Here is a 22,412-nt window from a genome sequence, read left to right as displayed (position 1 = left end):
ATGTATGGTAGGAACAGTCATCAGAATGCACTCAAATTAAAAGTTCCAGATGAGGAGAATTAAAGGAATAATAAAAATTAAAAAACTGTAACAGTTCATGAGGGCGCAAGGCCGCTCAAACCAACTTCATCCCGGATCCGTTATGAGTTCACATACCATCACGCCAAGCTGTTAAACACGGTGTCCGTCCATCCTTGTTGGCTAACAAATCATTAATGGCGACTGCCCAGATGTCAACTAAGTGAGGCCACAGTCGCATACTCGCACAGGTGGATGGGGTCTAGCGGTGAGATAGTTTACACCGACGGCACAAGAATGCAGCAGTATATAGGGAGGGCACTTGCGCGCCATACACAACAGGACCTGAACTAACCACATAGAGATGCGGTTTTCTTTCACTTGTAGTGTGTCGAGTGTCACATGTCCTTGAGCTGACCACTTTGTGCCACACCTCCATGGTCTTCATATTTAAAGACTTGATTGTGGTTAAAATAACAAAAAATTGATTATTGTTATCATCTGCTATCTGTATGACACATGAAAGCAGAAATATGAATTGCAAAATCCATTCAGGCTAGAAAACACTCTTGTTGGTACTCGTTCAAATTCACTGGATATTCAAACTTTCACTCCGAATTAACACAGATAATCCTGAAATTTTCATTTTGTTGTGTTATATATTTTTATGGTGCATTTATAGGAGTCACTTCAACACGGGATCCAGAAGCATTCAGTCATTCAAACACTACAGTATTTTGTAAAAATAAGTCTTTAGGTATAGGAGGGGAAGGAATTTGAACGTGTTCAGTTGAATGATGGGATGTGTAAAATATCCATTTTATCCCATTTTATAACAGAATATTCATCAATCTGCTTCTTGTCATTCTGCTTCTTTAGTGTTAGTCCTGCCTGTTGGCAGAGTCCACAGTTGTGTTTCATTTTCTCCTGTTAGTTTGGTCTCGGACCATGTCTGTATGTAGTCTCACAGCTTTCAGGTCATTGTGCACTTTATCTGTCCTATGCTCTCTTTTTCGTCGCTTGCGCCTCTTTCTACCGCCTTTCTGCATATACGCTGACTTTCCCAATATTTCGTTCTCTGCATGTAACACATGCCCAATCCAGCGCACACGCCTTTCCTCATTTTTCTTCTGGATTGATGCAATGCCAAATCGTTTTCTAATAGAGTAGCATCCTTTGAAATGTGATCCAGCCTAGTTATGCCAACCTTTCACCAAAGCATCTTCGTATCCATGATGCTTAGTTGGCGTTCTACCTCTTTAGCTGGCAAGCATTCGTTGCCGTAGAAAACGACAGGATGGATAACAGTTCGGCAGATCTTACATTTCACAATATCCTTCATCGAACGGTCGAAAGGGCACCTGTTTTTATTCTCCACTTAAGTCAGGCTTTATATATCCTTAAGTTTACTTCATCAGTAAGTCGGCCAGCGTCAGAGATTGTGGAGCCAAGATACATAACCTTCTCTGCTCATAATATATCTTCACCGTCAACATTCATGGTTCCAACTTCTCGATGATGTAAATCATGGATTGTCTTCTTTTTGTTGAAGTTCCTTCAGTGAGTCACTGAAACACTAGTCCTAACATGGCACTTGAAGAAAATCGAAGTTCCAACTCCGCTGGAACCGAACACTCGCAATGCAAAGACTCGTCCGACCATAGGTTCGGTCTGCACTCGTAGCGCTCCACCCGTCATCCGTGTCGCAGAGGCCGTGGAGTAAAATACACTGGCTCTGTAGTGCGGATCGCCTTCCTTGTATTCCAGATTGTGGCAAAGCATCTAGAACGTTGGTATTATCCACCCCTATAACTCCTGAAGTACACAGTGGTTTTTCTTAAGAATTTGACAGGTTGCGTCTATTACGACGGCCTCCACGATGGCAGTGTCAGGATAACATTTTACCGCTCAATAGACTTTTGCACAGGGGCCGGGACATTGCCATATATGGTCATGCTTGGCGTGTAGTGCTCACACAAGGAGCCTACGTCATGGCTGAGTACGTTAGCGAGTTCGGCGGGATGCCTATCTTCCCCCTTGCGTGAAGTTCAGCACACATACTTCGAACTTTTTTCCCGCAGCGGCGTTCCCGGTACAGTATATATATATATGTATGTGTATGTTTCTATATCTGTTTTTCAATTTTTGGCTGAAGATGACGCAGAAATTGGCATTGAAACTAGTCCCAATTACTAATAAAAATATTGTAATTTAACTACTGTAATATTGGCTTGTTATTGAATTGGTGGACTCTTAAGTTGTTCTCATTTATTCCGAGCTCAATACGTATATATATACGATGAAATTCATAAATTTAAATACATGCTAGCAAGTATGAGCTTCATTATATAAACCTAATGTCCTATATGTAGGTCAGCTCTGTTTGATTGCACATGAAAGCCATGTAATATCGAGAGCACTGAGATTCCCTGAAACAACCTCAACAACAAGGGTTTTACAACAATTATCACTTGACTCCCACTAAGCGCAGAGCGGTTTAACTACATCAAAACTTCAAAGAGTATGCCGTCGTATATGTAGAACAGATATATACGGATTTCTATAGATAAATATGTGCCGGATTAAAGATCTCGCATTGCTCCTCTTAGTTTGGATTCTTTCTCATGCTTTCTTTAAATGAGATCGTCTATTAACGCATACATTCCTAAATCTTCAGAAGTTTCCTGCGCGTCTTTATCGTCATTCGAGAGAAAAAACGCACCAATCCTCCTAACAAGCGAGACCTTTTACAATGTAAGACTACACTCTGAATTTGATCCTAGATGATGTTCACCCTCAATAATGTGATATTCATGAGTAATGCGCTCTCCCAATGGGAAATCAGTGAGTGGAATATTCAGTAGCAGTTCTTTTGGGTTTGAGGTGTAAATGAGTGGCTGTTGAACTATTGATCACAAGGTGTTAATTTGTCACTGTAGATCGAAGCCTGAGGTTAGCAACGCAGATCATCAACCACCGGATGGCGTAGCACCTTGTTTTAGGTGCAATGTGTGCAGTAAACTCCTGGCTACGAAGTTGGGCCTCTTGCGACAACTGAAGACACACAAAAATGATCGCCCCTTCAAGTGCGTTCTCTGCGGAAAGCTGTTCGGTAGCAGAAGCAACTTGTCAGAACACCTTAGGAACCACCCGCACTTAGTGTGCGAATTCTGTCATAAATGCTTTAAAAAGAGCTACATGCTGAAGGAGCATATGCCGATGCATAAAAGTCAGATATCAAATGATGGCTCAGTATGCCAAACAAGGTTCAAGGATTCGTTGCAATTAGCCAACCACATGCGGTCTCATACAAGTGGCAAGTCACGCTGCTGCAACGTGTGTGCCAAGTCATTCGGCAATAGATCCCACCTAACACGTCACGAGCTGATTCATACAGGCGAGAAAATATTCTCTTGCTCTGTCTGTGGCAAATATTTTAGAACGTTATCGAACCTTGTTTGTCATAAGCGCTCACACACTGACGAGAAACCGTACTGTTGCAATACTTGTGGTAAGCACTATACAGATAAGAATACACTCACGAAACACATGCCGATTCACATAGGCCTTAAGCCCTACTGTTGCGATGTCTGTGGCAAATCCTTTGGCCGCAAAGAGTACGTAACAGTCCACATGAGGACACACACGGGCGACAAGCCTTTTTCCTGCAATATCTGTGAAAAGTCATTCAGCTGTAAATCCCACCAAGTACGTCACGCACGTACTCATACACATGAGAAGCCGTACTGGTGCAACCTCTGTGGCAAATCCTTCAGCCAGAAAGACCATCTACCAGATCACATGCGTACTCACACAGGAGATAAGCCGCAAAACTGCAATGTCTGTGGTAAAACATTCATGCACAAACGCGACCTGAAAGTTCATATGCGATCTCACACAGGCGAGAAGCCGTACTGCTGCAATACCTGTGGCAAATTCTTCAGCATCAAATCCAGCCTAGCAGATCACATGAGGACTCACACAGGTGAGAAGCCGTTCTCTTGCAAAGTCTGTGTTAAGTTATTTAGTAGGAGATTCCACCTAGCACGTCATATGCGTACTCACACGGGCTAGTGGCGCTCTGGACCATGTCTGCGAAATATTCATTCAGAAAGGCGACTCACACGGGTGTATAGCCTTAGTGCTGTAATATCTGTGGCAAATGTTCAGCCAGGAACTCACTCTAACTGTTCAGATCGGGAAACACTAGTAGTGCGACAAGATGTTCAGAGAATGATGTAACTTAACCATGCACATGTGAACAACACTGGAGAGATATAGCACTGCTCCGTGTTTTGTGTCAATTCGTTCGCACGCTGTCGGTGCAAACGGGCGATTAGAGACAGGAGCGTCACGTCACGCCGGGATGAAGTCCCACGGGATTAAATACGAGGTATGGGGCAAAAGTCATGGCAACTTTTCTTCTTGCAGATATTTGAACGGATCACAAACGTACCTGTGTCTTGCGGCAGTTCGGCATTCATAGTGTGTATGCAGAACAACACCTGGCTCTGTCATAGCTGGTAGAAGCGCAGCGACGGCTCTGAAGTCAGTCGGTTTATATCTTACTAGATGGAATTAAACCGTGTTAAGCTGCGCGCTTACATCAAAATAGCCGTTCTCCGAGGGAGAAATGCTATAGAATGTCAGAGTGAATTAGTGGAAGCCCTTGGGAATAACGCCCTAACATACCGTACAGTAGCACGGTGGGTAGGAAAGTTTGAGCAAGGACGTTAGTCAATTAGTGATGAGCAACGTTCGGGACATCCTATCATGGCACGCACCGTCATCGAGCAACTCCTGGATGAAGACAGACGATAGATGCTACTCGAGTTAGACAGGGCGAGTGGCATGCAGAAACGCACCGTCCACAGGATATTGCGTAATGAGCTGCAACCGCGCAAAATCGCATCGCGGTGGGTACCGCATGCGCAGACAGTAGTTCATAGGTGGGTGTGCTATGCAATATGCTCCGACCACCTTGCACGCTGGCAGCAGGCCGAATTCTTGTCACGTATAATCGCCATCGACGAATTTTGGGCCGGGGCATACGAACCAGAACTGAAACGCCAGTCCGCGGAGTGGCGACATGTTGGATCACCAAGTGGGCAGAAGATCCGTCAGAATCTTTCCCCAGTCAAATTTATGGTGATCGTTCCGTATGACGTCAGGTGTGTCATTGTTTGCCACTTTGTTCCACCTGGCAGAACAGTGACCGCACAGTACTACAGGGACTCCTGGTGCGACAGGTACGACGTTGCGTTCGGGAGGAACGGCCGGATCTTATGAACAGTGCAGTAATCCTGCAAAACCACATAAAGCGGAGTGTGTATGGCAGTTATTGCGACGTTGGGAGTGGGAGGAATAGGAGCACCCACCGTACGAGCGACGAAATTTACACACTCTTTCCCTGTTACATCGTATACTGAACCTTAACACACCTGAATACCTTGCCACACAATTCCATTACCTAGCATCACCTTCTAGTTTTCCTACCAGATCATCATCCACCGCAGTACTAAGCATTCCCATTCACCGCTCAACTGGCTACAGTAGATCATTTATAGTCGCCGCCAGCCGAATTTGGAATTCCCTACCTGCTGAAATTAGGAGCGTGTCAAACCACCTCCGCTTTAAGAAACTCTGTCAAACCTGGTTAATGGATAATAATAATTTCTTATAACATAGTAGGATTAGATCATAGCTAAGTATTACATTAATTAAATCATTTAATTGCTACCTTAAGATATTAAACAGTAGATAATTTAGTGTGTATTTAACTCTTCATGTAAGTGTATGTATGGTCGGACAGAATAGCAGGCTTCATAGCCTGAGTCCCGCCATATAAAACAAGACAATAAATAAAATAAAAAATAAAATACTCTCCCGACATTTCGCCCTGTTACTTCGATCTCATTCGAAAGGTTAAGGAACCACTATGTGGTAGGCGGTTTGCAACATGAGAGGACATTGCTAATGCTGTGCGCAAACAGGTGGACCGTTTCACACGTGGTGCGGCGGATGGTATTCAGCGCCTCTCATATCGTTGGCAGCGTGTGGTGTCTGTAGCAGGGGCCTACTTTGAGGGTCTTTAGGCCGAGGTTTGTCATGTCAACTTTATGTGTACTGTTTTCATTCTATTGCACCGGAAAGTCCATATTGCCCTGTATACTACTGTAATAAAAATTAGTGCGTTACGATATTTGAGTGCTATTCATTGTCCACACATGTGGTTAACTCCTTGTCCTTTCGTCTGTCTATGTCACATTTCCCAACCGGACTGGTATCCTCAAGAAAAAATAGTTGCCATGATTTTTGCCCCAAACCTCGTATTAATGTTACTTTTTCTTTGCGTCCCACTGACTACTGCGCGATTGTGGAATTCCACAAGACCTCCAATTCTGGAGATGTTGCCAGGCACATGCGATCGCACACAGCAGAGACGTAATAAGTGCTTCATTCAGAATGGCACTTCCTCGGCACACATCTTGTACACCAGACAGCAGTCCATCCTTTATGCCATTTTCTCTGAGATACAATTTTCAGGTAACTTAATGCCAGGTCCGCTTGCGAAAGGAGCAAAAGTCATTTCATGAGTTATCTCCTCAAAGATCACAGGTATATGACACCTGCTTGTTCTCAGCCATGGACGACCCTTTTTTCTGTTTTCGGACTTCACTAGAAGTGTGGTCAATAACACTCATTGAGGAGCCGTTCAGATGCGAGAATGGGAAGTGATCCGGATGAACACAGATGAATCATATGCCAAAGACGAGTGGTAAAAGACTAGAAGCGCAGGATAAAATATTCAAACGATTGAGTAAATAATTCAAGGGATTAAATAAGTGCCGATTCAAGTCATAATAGGGTATGCAACTGAAGAAATTGCTGCTGAAGACTGAGCATACCTGCGCCCTACCTGCTCCCTCGGCTCTTGTGCGATAATATTGTGTCTATCAACGTGTTCTGAAAGTTCAAATTCAGTGCCCGCAACTATTCATGAAGATCACGTAGTTCCCGAGGAGTTGTCTGTAAGTAAGAACTAGTATGTTAACAGCTGCAGTATACTTGCGCTTAAGTTTCTCCATTTTTGTTTACTGGGTGCAGTGAATTTGCCACTTGCTTTTCTCAAATGAAACCTGAAGTAAGTCATAAAAAATCTCTTATTCTCTACATTGCAAGTGTTAAGGAGACATACTGAGCACTGAACGGTCTTCGTCTTGTCAAACATAAATTTGCCAGTTCCAGGTCTTCAGCATGAATTGTTAACTCTTGCGTCTCAGGGGGTGTTAATGGCTCCTCGTCGCTTCCAGATATGACGACCGGGTAACAAGGAAGGCCTGCTTACACACATTAAATGCTTACATAATCTATGATTATTCAATCGAAAACAATGAAATACGATGGCGGATGTTTTTACAAACATGGCCATAAACAGAGGTCTGTGGTCAGTGGCCTTAATATAACGCTCCAGCTGGACGATTTCAGGATCAAGTCATAATAGGGTGTGCAATTGAAGAAATTGCTGCTGAAGCCTGAGCATACATGTGCTCCCCTTCCTATATGTCACTAGTGTGTTCCCTTGACCACAAAAGAAAGCCTGGATGGATATTTCAGAAAACCCCTTTGTGGTTAACTAGAAAACAACAACATGAGTCTAAATTTGCTCCGTAAACAACTGTGCACTTTTCTTCCGATTTCTCGAATGTTTAAACATCAGGAAGTGAACTCCAGCCTTTTTTCAATTTAGGCTGTCCACCAACTGACCATCAGCATAGGACGAGTTACCTGGAGTCTCAATTGAATCAGAGTTACCTCTAATTCACATCACTGAAGTAGCATGGTCATCCATTAATGTGAATGTTTATGGATAAGGAAATATGCCTGATGACCAAAGTGACCCTTCATTGAAGTTAAGTTAGTTGAACATGGATCATGACCAGAGTCACCCTTTACTGAAGTGAACTGAACGTGCTTGATGACCAAGGTGGCCCTCCAAAGCAAGAGGATTTCAAGTGCCATAGAATTAAGTGCAATATTACACAACTTAAAACAGTATAGAATAGAATATATTTATCAGCTACAGGATGCCCCAATTACAGATGATCTAATAGAAAATTAAATTAAAAATTATACAAATATATACAGACATAAACCTTCACATGTTCTCTACAGATTATTTACATAATTTACAAAATATCACGTTCCACCCTTGAGAAGAACTTTCAGAATTGCAGTGGAAGGGTAGTAAAAAGTGTCGAGTAACCCTTCCAGCTGATTTATTGTCCTAAGGGCTTACATGAGCCGAAAATTTTCATGTGCAGCCGTCCTACATTTGGGCAGATGGAATGTACATTTCTGCCTTGTTATTCTGCTTGGAACACGAAGTGGGATCGACCCCAGTATAGCCGGACAGTTCACTTCACTCTTCAAGCATTTAATCACTAACATTGCGTTCTCACATTTTCGGAGCGTTGCCAGCGTATTCATTCCAAGAATGTTTACAAATTCTTCATACCTGCTTGAAGAGAGTGGCATGCCCAGGAATCCAAAACTGATCAACTTCATGAACCTTATCTATACTCTCTCGATATGGTGTATGTGGCCTATCTGATACGGGAGCCACACCTCACAACCATACTCAAGACAGGGTCTCACCAGGGAACAAAACAGTGTTTTGACGCATGCAATATTACTGAAATCTTTACAATTCCTTTTGACGAGCCTCAGTAGTCTGAAAGATTTCTTTACAATACCATCGATGTGTTTCTCAAAGGATAAGCCATTCCTGTTACTAAGAATTACACCTAGATCATTAAGCTCTTCCACACGATTTAAAGTTTCTCCACTAATTTTATATCTGTAAAATACAGGTGTTAATTGCCGAGTAAATGACATGACACCACACTTGGATTTATTCACTTTAAGGGACCACTTATCACACCGCTCGCATATTTGCTTCAGGTCCTCTTGTAGACAATCGCCATCACTGTCTTCTTCTATAAGTTTGTATAGTTTCAAGTCATCAGCGTACAAGAGATATTCACTGCTCTGAACGACTGTACTAATATTATTTAAAAAAAACAAATAGAAGAGGCCCTAATAGTGATCCCTGTGGGACGCCAGATGAATGTTATCAGGGGTTAGAGATCAAACCCTCGGACTTGAAAAAACATATTCGTTTTGTCAAGTAGCTCTTTAGCCACTCGAAAATACTCCCGGATATTCCATACGCTGAAACTTTCTCAACAAGGCTTCGTGTTGTAAAGAGTCGAAGGCTTTGGAGAAATCAGTATGTATCACATCAACCTGTTTACCTTTGTCCAATGCACCCGAAATTGAAGATAAATAAACTGCCAGATTTGTAACATTTGACCTGCTTTTAACAAATTCATGCTGTGATGGGTCTATGTACTGACTAAAAGAGTCATACAGACGATTATATATGACTTTCTCCACCACCTTCGATAAAAGTGAGTTCAGTACTACTGGTATATAATTATCGAACAACACATTATCCCCTTTCTTAAGGATAGGGATTACGTAACACTTTTTCCACTCAGCTGGAAAACACCCACACTTAAATGATTTATTTATAATTTCACATAGTGGAACTGCCAGTTGGGAAGCACGTTCACGGAGGGCGATGCCAGGTATCTCGTCAGGCCCACATGATTTGTTGATATCCACCCATGACAGGATCCGTATCACTTCTACCACAGAAGTTTGAATAGACACAGGTTGAAAATGGGGGAGAAAAAGTTGCATTGCAGGGCTCGGAAGGAGAATGGTACTTTGCGAAAATTTGCGCAAATGTATTTAGAAATTTATCTTTCTCGTGGATTTCAGTTCCGCTTATTAGCATAGTGGGAGGCAGACGGGAAGGTTTTCTTTTATTATTAATGAAATTCCAAAAGCGCTTAGGGCGAGTGATGACGTCATCAATGTATGAAGTTATTTCACGAACAAAAACAACATCATGAAGTCGGTGATTGGAATAAAGCCATGAAAGCCTGTGACGGAAAATCCTATACTACTACAATTTTATCCATGCTATCATTTTGTTACAACGTTCAATCAGACCCCAAAATAAACTCTACTCATGGGGAACCCTTAAATATTATTGGTCACAGATTTCAACTACTTCCACTTACATAGCCCTACTTAAATATAAAAAACGCAAAATATTACAACTCTTTTATGAACAACGTGACCATAATTCATGGGTAACCCATGGACTAATGGCAGAGTGCTACTACATCTTATGGAATACAATGTGGTACCAACTCTTTGTATCAAACTAGGATTCTCACCTCTCGTCTAGGAACATTTGTCTCGCTACATCATTTCATGATCATAGCATGACCGAGAAGTCTCAAGAATCCCTTCCATGCACTTCAACCACCATCCTAGGTTTCCACTGGAGTACACGCCATCGACAGTCCTTAACACCTAGCTGCACTACGAACATATCAAGAAATGGAAACCCTAAATATTCAATGACATCCTTTTGACTCCTAAATAATTATTTAAATGCTCAGTGGGTAGACGAACTATGACTTTGTTATGGAAACATCGATACTTGAATTCAGCGTACAGTAAATGTTCGAAACTGTTACTGAAAGTCCGATCTATCATTTGTCTATGCAATGGAATTGAAATTCATATGAATTCCCATTTATTTTAACAACAATAATGTTATAACACGCTTTTCTATTTCCGAACAGCGTCCGCCTCATGTAAATGTGAACACCTGCTATCTTGTCAAACAGGTTTATACTTTCCGACCTCCACTGGCTCCGCTCGCCACGGACGGCCATCTACTGCAGCACAAATGTACGTCAAAATCCTTACACCATCATACAGTTTATCAATCAACAATATTGCTTTCACGAATGAACTCATGTCTAATTGGATCTGTGGAATATGATATGCGTTTCACTGGTATTAATGGAGCTATTAGATGAACAAAGGATCTCTCTGGATGTAGCATCCTATTCAATGTTAAAATTTGGACATAACCATATTTCATAGGATTCTGTCCTGACGATTCTCACTCGGGCCTATTTACAAAGAAACCTCGGCATTATCTACACTGTTACCTCTCGGAAGTCCACTCGGAACATGTCTCACTGAGTCACACGGTTTCATAACTACATGGACAAATAGAACATATCTACCACCTACAGTTACGAAGTTTCTTATTTCCCTTGGAAATACGATACTCCAGGCGCATATGACACTGACTTCAACATTAACCCCAAACCTCATTAGACCGAATCCCGCGCTATCACCTTCTGACAAATTTATCGCAGACTGGCCTTTCACAAAACAAAGCATACCAAACGGATAGTAACTATTACTCATACCATTACTTACTATTACCATTTCTAAATGATGTGCCCAACTAAGGAGCGCGATTGTACTTATTTTGCAGATGAGTGTGCTTTCTTCTCTTCCCAGATTCTCTTCTTCCCTCGCTGTGTTTTTCTTCCGTTCATGCGGTGGTGTTCTTATCTTGTGTTTTTAGCAAAATGATGTTTGTTCACCAACGTTCTAAGGCTAGGCGTGTCTCATACAATTTCAACTTGTTTGCTGATTCCTTGAATATTTATTTCGATTATCCAATTCTTGACTTTTAGTGAGGAGCCATAATTAAATATCATTTTACTGAGTCTTTCATCATCCATTCTTTGAATATGGGCATCAAATTTCAGTCGCCTTTTTCCAAATGTATCAGATACTTTCTCAGTATGTTGCTATAATTCCGGAGACCTCTTATTCTTCCACACTCCTTCTATGCATACCGCGCCAAAAAATTCCCTGAAGACTCCTCTTTCTTGTTTTTCGATAATTTTAGATAGTGATCTTTCTCCAGTGATCAAGGTTTCTGAGGTGTGTAATGCTTGAGGCTTAATAACGGTGTTATAATATTTTAATTTAGCGTTCTGGGACATAGATTTATGTTTTTACCTTTTCCATATGATTCTATGGGCTACTTGTAATATAGAAATCTCTCCCTGTTTTCTTCATGATTTAATGCAGATATTCGGATGATTTCCCCAAGTATTTGAAATTATTTAGGTGAGAAATTTTGCCAAACGGTGTTACCAGATTTTGTTTGTTTAAGTATCAAGTAGATCCTTCCATATTTCCGGTTTTCTTATATGAGATTTGGATTCGTTTTAGATGCAATACCATGAAGTTATTCCAGGGACTTTATTCATTATTGTTGGATGGAATGAGTAGAACGTCTATGAAGGCCAAATATTTGATATGAATTTTATCATTAACTGGCTTGCAAGAAAATTTATTGAGGCAACCTCTAATGCTAAATACTGTAGTTATACTGCTGAGATGGATTAAAGTCGAACACCCCGTTGTCTTCAATTTCCTAGCGTGAAGGGATCAATTATTAGTATTAAATACTTATTGTAAATATTAATTGTTTCTAGTGATGCAGCCATATGATAAATAAAGAATAATCATTGTAATTATTGATATTTACAAATTACAATTGACCAAAACTTCCCAATTGGTACACACAACTGATTCTATGTATGTGGATATGAAATCTCGCAAATTAAATTAAAATTCTTCTAAATTTCACTGCTATACTGCAAACATGTTCCTCATTACGTCTGAACAAATTCGATGAGAAATGCACTAAATTTAATGTCCCATCCTGAGGAAAAATATAACATTTCTGTTATAGCATAGTGACACCTTCTAACACACGCAATCATCATAAATTTCGCCTCGTGTCTTCTCACCACAAAATTTCATCGTTGAAACAGTGATAGACTTCCACTAAAATAACATAATATCAAATCAGCCTTACACATAGCAAAATACACCGGACTACGTTGCCGAAGTTACTGGAATACCCAGACCTTATTTAACTCATATCAGCTCCCATTTTCTGCTCATCGTCGTCCTCTGCATGTATGGGTTTACTGGTTTATTTTACGCTAGTATGCTTAATATTTTTCATTTTGATTATTTTATTTCTATTATTGACTTAATTGTATGAATATGAAAGACAACATATATACCCTCGCAATTTTCTCCACACGCTAATAATATGCATTCAGGAAACACACCGAAACTAGAATTTTCGCCGTCCAAAAATCAAGGGTATGCGTTTAGTGGTTGAACACAATCAGTGCTACCCAACATCCAGATGCTCTCCCGTGATAACATTGAAACTCTCACAGTAGAGCACAATTAATAAGCCATCAGGTACCGTATTTAGATTTGTGGAGCCTGTCAGCATCAACATGTGAAGCTTGTGGTTGGTGATTTCAACAAACATAATACAACATAGGTACCGACAAGAGGAGATAGGGTGGGGTAGAATGGGCAGATTCGTGTGATCTAATTCTACTGCATAACAACAAACTTCCAGCATCATTCAACAGTGCGAGATGGAGGCACGGATATAATCCAAATATTAAGCTACAGTATCTGAGCCATATCTCAGTTATCAGTGAAATGACTGGGGCAGGCAATCACTCATCGTCGTGTTATATGCTGCAAACTGGCCGCAGACAGTTCCTTTTCATACATACATCTTTATTACAGAGTGTTATGTCTTCTACTTTCAGTCTGTGACCGTCTGGGAATTTACTATTCAACACAACAATCCTGTATTTGCAACTAGTTAACTGGCCTCGTCTTAGCTCTGTACGTCTTATCTTTAAATCGTTAGAATGTGAGTACCTTCTCGAAGAAGATATCCTTTAAAGAACACTGATTGGGAGAAATGTACCATTTCACTGGACGAGAACATTCTGAATGTAGTCTTTTTAAGTATCATATGATGATTTTGTAAATATTGTGAAGCATTGTTCTCGTATCTCATTTCCCTGAGGCTGCACACTTTTATGCATAAACTAGGGAAATATTGAGAAATCATCGTGATCTGGTGGACAACAATCCTTTGAACTCCCATACCGTCCAAACTGGGGAAGATTTCTTAAAAGCGACATTTGATAACAGGAGAAATGTAGGAGAGTGATCTAAGGAAGTGTTGCCAGAAATCCTGGAGGTTTCTTAAGCGTCTGGGTTGTGACCCAACAGCTAGAGGTGGTCATGCGAATGTAACAGCTAATTGGACTTCAAAATATTACGGTCGGAAGAAATAGATTATAGTCCTCCAACGCGGTTTTTCTGCATGGCAGCCATCGACTGTTGTAAGAGCGGTAAGCCAGAAGGGATAGAAGACTCTAGATACCAGGAGATTAACCACGAATCTACAACGCTGTCATACCTGGAGGAGAGATGTTACTTCCACGTGCTGCGCCCCAGTTGGCGAGTAGGGGTCCTACCTGGTTTTCCGGCCGAATTGAGCGAAGTCCAAAATCTCTCGCGAACCGGCAAAAACCTCTGTGGGAGGGGTACAAGTCCAAGGGATGCTGAATTTTGAACCGTATTACCCGTGCTTAGTTCCGTCATCTTTGTGATTTGTACCACAAACTGAGGAAAACAAAGCGTCTGTTGGAGGATCACTATGGGTTTACAGTACGCGAGTATAGTATCGACCACTATGACGGAAGCTAACACTTTGCCTGCATTCGGTTGGAGAATCCTAGGGAGAGAAAAAGAGGCTAACCTCGCTCGGATGTTCAGCATGTGCTTGTGAACATGATGTGTCTGCATTCCGAGGAACACCACGCGATAGTACGGGTCCCCGAGGTTTGTACAACTATGTGAGGAACACCATGGATTTGCGTTAGAGGGACATCAATGGTCTAGGTTTTAAAAGTAGTAGAGGGGATGGGCGTGTTTCTGAAACTCTTCGTCGGCATTCTTTGCGCTGAGTCAGAACCCGAGGTCATTGACCCCACGACCACGTGACGGAACGATCACGCGCTATTTTTTACAAATATGGCAACGTGTTCTTCACAGATCCTAACCTCATTTTCTGAGTACGTGGGCGCGGCTAACCTCACTGCTGCAATTTTCACAGGTCCTAATCTTACTTTTTGTGAACAAGTGAACGTAGCTAAACTTACTGCTGCCATATTGACAGCTCCTAACCTCGTGCAGTTGTTTTGGTGCGGAATTTGAATAAGTAAGCGATCCTAACCTCACTGCTGTCATCTGGACAGGTCCTAACCACGTGCACCTGTTTGGCCGGATTTTGAATAAGAGCGCACGGCTAACCTCACAGACGGGATACAACCGCGTGCTGAGGCGCGCAATTTTGCATTGCCAAACCCAGAGAATGTTTTTGCTTTGTTGAATTCGGGAGAAGGTAGACGGGTAGTCGTCTTTTCCCAGCTTCCTTACCAAGAACAGGTGATGGGTGAGTCAGAGATGTTCACTCTCTCTCTCTCCCTAGAGGTCCACCGCCTTGTCGACGAGTCCTCTACCAGAAATGTTGCCCCGGCTAAGACGCCAGGTCACGGCCGCCACTCTCGCGGTAACTGCGGCTAGCATGTGTATTTAAACCGTCGTTGAGCGGCTAGGGGGTATGCGCAGATCCGTGTGCAGTAGAAAGGGTAATGCACGCGCCTTGACAGGCGTTTCTTGGGCACTCTGGTGAAAGAAATTATAAATTCATCTCGGATTGTTTTAGATTGTCGATGCGAGCGCATCGACTTGCGATAGTTACGCACTCTGGTAAAAGAAAATATAAACTCATCTCCAAATTTTTGGATTGTCGATCCGCGTGCATCGACTGACGATAGTTTCGCTCTCCGGTAAAAGAGAATGTAAGCTCATCTCGTATTTTTTTCGAATACCGACGCGCGCGCATCTTGACGGGACCCAGCCACACATCACATGCTTTTAAGAGGTATCTGCCGCGGAATTTTGAAAAATTGAATGATCCCTATCTTCACTGCTGCCATCATGTCGGGACTTAGCCACGTGCAGCTGTGGAATTTTGAAGAAGGGAACATGGCTAACCTCACTGCTGTCATCTTGACAGGACTTAGCCACCCTTCCAGTAAACCATCTCAGAGAGGCCTAAGGACCCTAGTTTTAAGCCTAGCTGCTCTTCTAGTTGGCCGTGCGGTTAAAGGCGCGCGGCTGTGAGCTTGCATCCGGGAAACAGTGGGTTCGAATCCCACTGTCGGCAGCCCTGAAGATGGTTTTCTGTGGTTTCCCATTTTCACACCAGACAAATGCTGAGGGTGCACCTTAATTGAGGCCACGGCCGCTTCCTTCTAACTCCTAGGTCTTTCCTATCCCATCGTAGCCATAAGACCTAGGTGTGTCGGTGCGACGTAAAGCCAAGAGCTGCGCATCTCGACATGCCCCTTCATGACACCATCTTAGAGGAGCCTAAGGAGCCAAGTTTTAAGGTAAGATGCCCTTCTCGACACCATCTTAGAGGGGCCTAAGGACCGTAGTTATAATGGCTAGCTGCCCACCTTGCCGGATGCCCTTTTACGACACTACCTTGGAGGAGCGTATCCTCAGAATGATCTAGCTTTTAGTCTTGCTGTACTTGTCGAGCTGCCCCTTCCCCGACACTACATTGGAGCCGTCTAAGGGCCGTAGTTTTATGGCAAGCTGCCCTTCTCGACATGCCCCTTCCCGTCACCATGTTAAAGGGGGCCTAACCTCAGAGGACCCTAGTTTTAAGGCTAGCTGCCCTTCTCGATATTACCCTTCCCTGACACATCTTGATGGGGTCTAACTTAACAGTGCATATTTTTACAATGAGATTACCCTTCCCGACGTCATCTTGCGAGGTGCCCCTTCCAAGCGTCATCTTATTTCTCTTATGTGAAAATAGAAAACCATGTAACGCTCTGTGTCTGACAGCGTGACGTCACGGAGGTCAGCTTAATCCCTCCTCCTCACAGTTTTACTGTAATGGGACGCAGTTTTACGGACAGATGCCCCATTACGCTAGATGCCATCCCCTTCTACTATTTTTGGAGGAAGCCCAACTACACCGTCGCTAAGGCTTCACGTATCCATCCGATGCGTGACCTCCCCTACTGAGCAAGATAACACATGTTTTAATCTGTACAGGATCATTCCCCTTACAGAGGAATGGGAAAAGTGCATTGTGCTGTGCCCCCTCTGCCAAGAGCGACCATTTTTTTGCTTAGAGCATATATAGAGTCTGTTGTTATCTTACAGTAAGGATTTGAATAGTCAGCATATATTCCCATCGTGTTCTGAACAAAAAAAATCTTAACTTGATTATAAATATATGATAGGTTGATAAAAACTGTAACGTGAAAATATCAATAAATATTTATTTGGCATGTCAACTTGTGCACTGAAATGTTATCTACCATTATCGCCCATTGTTTGGAACTGTCGTCTATTGGTGAAGCTTCCCGTGCATATTTAATTTAAAAACTGTATCTCCAATTTCGTCATTGCTGGATCCTTCTGATTTGCTCAATAAGTCGATCGATCAGCTGCGCACTTGCGCAGTGCGATCTTGTGCTCTGATCGCTGGGAGCAGTCTCACCTCCGTCCTCGCTAGGAGCAAGGAAAGCAGTTGCTTAAGTGCCACCTTTCAAAGATGGCTGTGTTCTGCCTTGTCCGTGGGAAGACATTTTGGGATACCCGGAGCGTGTTAGAAATGGAGTGGAATACTCCTGGTTAATTGTGAGGCGACTAAGGGTGTGCGTTTTTGTTCTTTTTTTATATATCCGTGAGGTCCAAACTAAAGTTTGATTTATTTGTGTAAATAGAAAGTATTGTGATTGTCGACCGTTACAAAATGTAAATAGTGGAAAATCATAATTATTACGGCAAATCTTTTAAGACCGCAGATGATTACATGTAAGAAATCTTCCCGTGAATTTGGCCTATAATTCCATTGATCCTATCGACAACATTTCTTTATTTAATTGAACTGTGTTCTTTTTGGCAACGTCGGTTGTTTAATTAAACTGTGTGAACTTTGGTAAACAAAATTTTCTTATATTGGTTATGGACTAAATTTCTAAATGTAAATATAATTAAATTATGTGGGAATTTTGAATCGCTAGTTATGCGTCTATGAGGTTGTGTTTTGTGTGCGTTGTTTAAATTTATGGTCTTATCGTTCGTGCTTGATTGTCAATTCATTCTTCGTGATTATTATTACTTAATTTTGATGTGCGTTTTCCTTCCTAATTTTCTTGCTTGTTTGAATTTGCCTTCTAACTATGTTGCTATTGCGTTTGCTGCCTGACGATTCGTATGGGATAGTTTTTGTGCTGTTCTGGACTTTAATTAAATGACAACTCATGTATGCATCTGGCATTATCCAAAGCCCCCCTCCATTCAAAATTATCTAAGCTTTCGGCGAACTGTTTAATAAAAGTAAATGTAAATTCGTACTATTATCCAAAACTGTAATTATAATTATTCTTATTAAGATTTTTAAAACATCGAGTCTGCAAAGAATTGAAATTTGCTGGTCGACGTTTAATTTAATATATGCCGTTCTGTTGACGTTTTCTTGTCACATACTACCCATTGTTTGGGGTCTTTCCCTTTGTTTATTATTACGTAATGTGTCATCTTATCTTATCTGATGGACACGTCTTTAATTTTGGTGGCTTTGACGACCCTTATGGGACGATGGCTTGGCATCGGTAACTACTAGCTTCTTTTGTTTGCTTCCGTGTTCTGTTATTAAGTGTGAAACGTATATATTATTTTTCTCTTGTAATACTTGACTTGGTTGGGAAAGCTTTCTGCTATATTTAATATTCTTTCATGTAATTGTGTAATATTTATTCGCGGTTGGAGCCACAGTCGATTGTAGTATGTGTGTCCTTGTGTGTTAATTGTAATTATTAATCTAGGAAGTGTAGCAAATATCAATTTTAAACAGTGTTAGTAGTTGCGGGCCCGTATACTAATTATCAAGTATTAAAGGTTCATGTATTTATAAATTATATTGGTTGCAACCTATTTTTCTTTTTAATATTCTAGTTCTTCAACATTTTAATTAAACATTGTTCACCAGATTATTTAAGGATATAAGTTTTTAAGCCCTCCAAATATTTAATTCCTTAAAGAAGCCTATGTTGATATCAGCTTCATTTATGTGTACTTATAATTTTCTATGAAGTATTATTTCACAATTTAATTTTCTTTGCGTTATTGTTTTTCAAAAATATATTTAATTGTGCAAATATAAAATGAAATTTAAAGCTTAATTTATTAAGTATTTTTTTTAAATTTAAGTTTAATCTCGCTTCTTATTTAGTAGTTAGTAATATTGACCTGGCTACCTTTCAAGCGTGAATTTTAAGATCCCGTCCTTTTATCCTTCATGTTTTGGCCCTTCACGCGTTATATTTTGTGTTACTGCCCTCATGGTGAGTGATTGTGATTTGTTTTCATTTTGCTATTTAAGTATTCTCATTGTTATATCTGTCTTCTTCTTAATGGGGTTACGAAAGCAACAGAAATTGTCATGCAGGCAGATGATGATGATTGCATGGAAAAATCTACCCCCTTTGCCTCTTTATTTTGCGAATATAACATCAACTTCATGACGCAAACACAACAGTCACCGTAACAGAATGAATAATCACGGATTCCAACACTGATCTCTCTCTCTCTTCAGGATTAGAATAAAAATCTCTAATACATGCATCACATGGATTTCGAACCCTGATCTCTCTGATCACCGCAAGAATAAAAAACGACCACACTTCTTATTTCATGTGCTGTCTACATATGAATCAATACAGCGTTAATTTTATGACACAAACATATAACCACTATAAAAAATCTCTATTACCAGGATGTATTCCTACACTGATCTCTCTCTTGAATGCCAGATAAAGAAAATGAAAATCTCTATCACATACAACAGAAGATTCTGCATTATGGATATACATACGAACTCTGCTCTCTCTCTCTCTCTCTCTCTCTGATATTCTTACCGTAACCGTTGCTACACAACACACTGTATTCTGAATTGATTAATTACTATACAACACACTTGGTGTATTAATATGCAACGTTTCATTATTTACTATAAATTACACTTAGTGCATTTACTATACAACGTATTCTATTCGGTATTCATTATATACTATAGTATATACTTGGTTTATATACTATACAACGTAATGTATTCTGAGAATACTGTTTACTATAACTTACAATTGGTGTATTTTCTATACAACGTACTGTATTCGGTATTCATTATTTAATATACAATACACTTGGTGTATTTACTATATAACGTACTGTATGCTGAGCTCACTATTTACTATACACTTGGTGCATTTCCTATACAACGTACTGTAGTCTATGTTCATTATTTACTATGCAATACACTTGGTTTATATACTACACAACGTACTGTATTCTGAGATCATTTTTATCTATACAATACATTTAGTGCATTTACTATATAACGTACTGTATTCGGAGATCACTATTTAATATACAATACACTTAGTGCATTTTCTATACAACGTACTGTATTCGGTATTCATTATTTACTATACAATACATTGGCGTATTTACTATAAAGCGTACTGTATTGTGAGCTCACTATTTATTATACACTTGGTGCATTTCCTATACAACGTACTGTAGTCTGTGTTCATCATTTACTATACAATATACTTGGTTTATATACTATACAACGTACTGTATTCTGAGATCATTTTATCTATACAATACATTTAGTGCATTTACTATATAACGTACTGTATTCTGAGATCGCTATTTACTATACAATACACTTAGTGCATTTACTATACAACGTACTGTATTCGGTATTCATTATTTACTATACAATACATTGGCGTATTTACTATACAGCGTACTGTATTGTGAGCTCACTATTTATTATACACTTGGTGCATTTCCTATACAACGTACTGTAGTCTATGTTCATCATTTACTATACAATATACTTGGTTTATATACTATACAACGTACTGTATTCTGAGATCACTGTTATCTGTACAATACATTTAGTGCATTTACTATACAACGTACTGAATTCTGAGATCACTATGTACTATACAATACACTTAGTGCATTTACTATACAACGTACTCTATTCGGTATTCATTATTTACTATACAATATATTGGCGTATTTACTATACAGCGTACTGTATTCTGAGCTCACTATTTACTATACACTTGGTGCATTTCCTATACAACCTACTGTAGTCTATGTTCATTATTTACTATACAATATACTTGGTTTATATAATATACAACGTACTGTATTCTGAGATCATTTTATCTATACAATACATTTAGTGCATTTACTATATAACGTACTGTATTCTGAGATCGCTATATACTATACAATACACTTAGTGCATTTACTATACAACGTACTGTATTCGGTATTCATTATTTAGTACACAATATACTTGTTCTATATACTATACAACGTACTGTATTCTGAGATCATTTTATCTATACAATACATTTAGTGCATTTACTATACAACGTACTGAATTCTGAGATCACTATGTACTATACAATACATTGGCGTATTTACTATACAGCGTACTGTAGTCTATGTTCATCATTTACTATACAATATATTTGGTTTATATACTATATAACGTACTGTATTCTGAGATCACTGTTATCTGTACAATACATTTAGTGCATTTACTATACAACGTACTGAATTCTGAGATCACTATGTACTATACAATACACTTAGTGCATTTACTATACAACGTACTCTATTCGGTATTCATTATTTACTATACAATATATTGGCGTATTTACTATACAGCGCTGTGTCGGTGCGACGTAAAGCAACTATAAAAAAACTATACAGCGTACTGTATTCTGAACTCACTATTTACTATACACTTGGTGCATTTCCTATACAACCTACTGTAGTCTATGTTCATTATTTACTATACAATACACTTGGTTTATATACTATCCAACGTACTGTATTCTGAGATCATTTTATCTATACAATACATTTAGTGCATTTACTGTATAACGTACTGTAAGATGTACAATATTATAGGGAAGGATCCACCTTTCAATACTCCGTAGTAAGTTGCTAAAAAGTAGTTACAACCTGTTTATTGGGACCGGTTTCAACACATTTCAAGTGTCATCATCAGCCACATAGCGAAGATCTTAAAACAACTAGTACATTGAATACAGGCAAAAAATTAACATTGTATCATAACGTAGCAATTCAGTTAATTTTCAAAACACAATAATCACAGTCAAGAGAGTAAACAGAACATCACTATCTTGCGCCGAAAACAAATATAGCTGAAGTTCATAAGCAGGTCAAGTATGCACTTATGTAAAGTCGTTGCTAGACAGGTCTTGTAGGCATTTGTTTCTCCGGCCGAAGAGTAAAAGGTGACGTGAATGAAGTCTTAGGAAAACAGTGTAGGATTTAATTTCGTCAAATTCAAAGTGGATATATAGGTTTTTAAAATAATTTAAAACGTTAAA

At 40.0% G+C, this 22,412-nt stretch overlaps 1 protein-coding gene across 2 annotated transcripts in view; it reads left to right on the top strand.

The window, feature by feature from the left end:
- The window catches only part of LOC136882012 (zinc finger protein 84-like), a 121,280-nt gene that overhangs the window by 18,002 nt on the left and 80,866 nt on the right, over positions 1-22,412 (top strand). Inside the window, exon 4 of one of the 2 annotated variants that reach the window (XM_067154501.2) lies at positions 2,958-6,103. The exons of the other annotated variant lie outside the window; for it this stretch is intronic. Within the exon in view, the coding sequence (XP_067010602.2) occupies positions 2,958-4,092 (1,135 nt within the window). The 3' untranslated portion in view covers positions 4,093-6,103. Of the gene's footprint in view, positions 1-2,957; positions 6,104-22,412 lie in introns of those variants that run through there. 2 annotated transcript variants of the gene reach the window in all.

This window comes from Anabrus simplex, chromosome 10, assembly GCF_040414725.1.
Source record: "Anabrus simplex isolate iqAnaSimp1 chromosome 10, ASM4041472v1, whole genome shotgun sequence".
Taxonomy (NCBI): domain Eukaryota; kingdom Metazoa; phylum Arthropoda; class Insecta; order Orthoptera; family Tettigoniidae; genus Anabrus; species Anabrus simplex.
The sequence above is the reverse complement of the archived record's forward strand: the minus strand, read 5'-3'. Positions and strand labels throughout refer to the sequence as shown.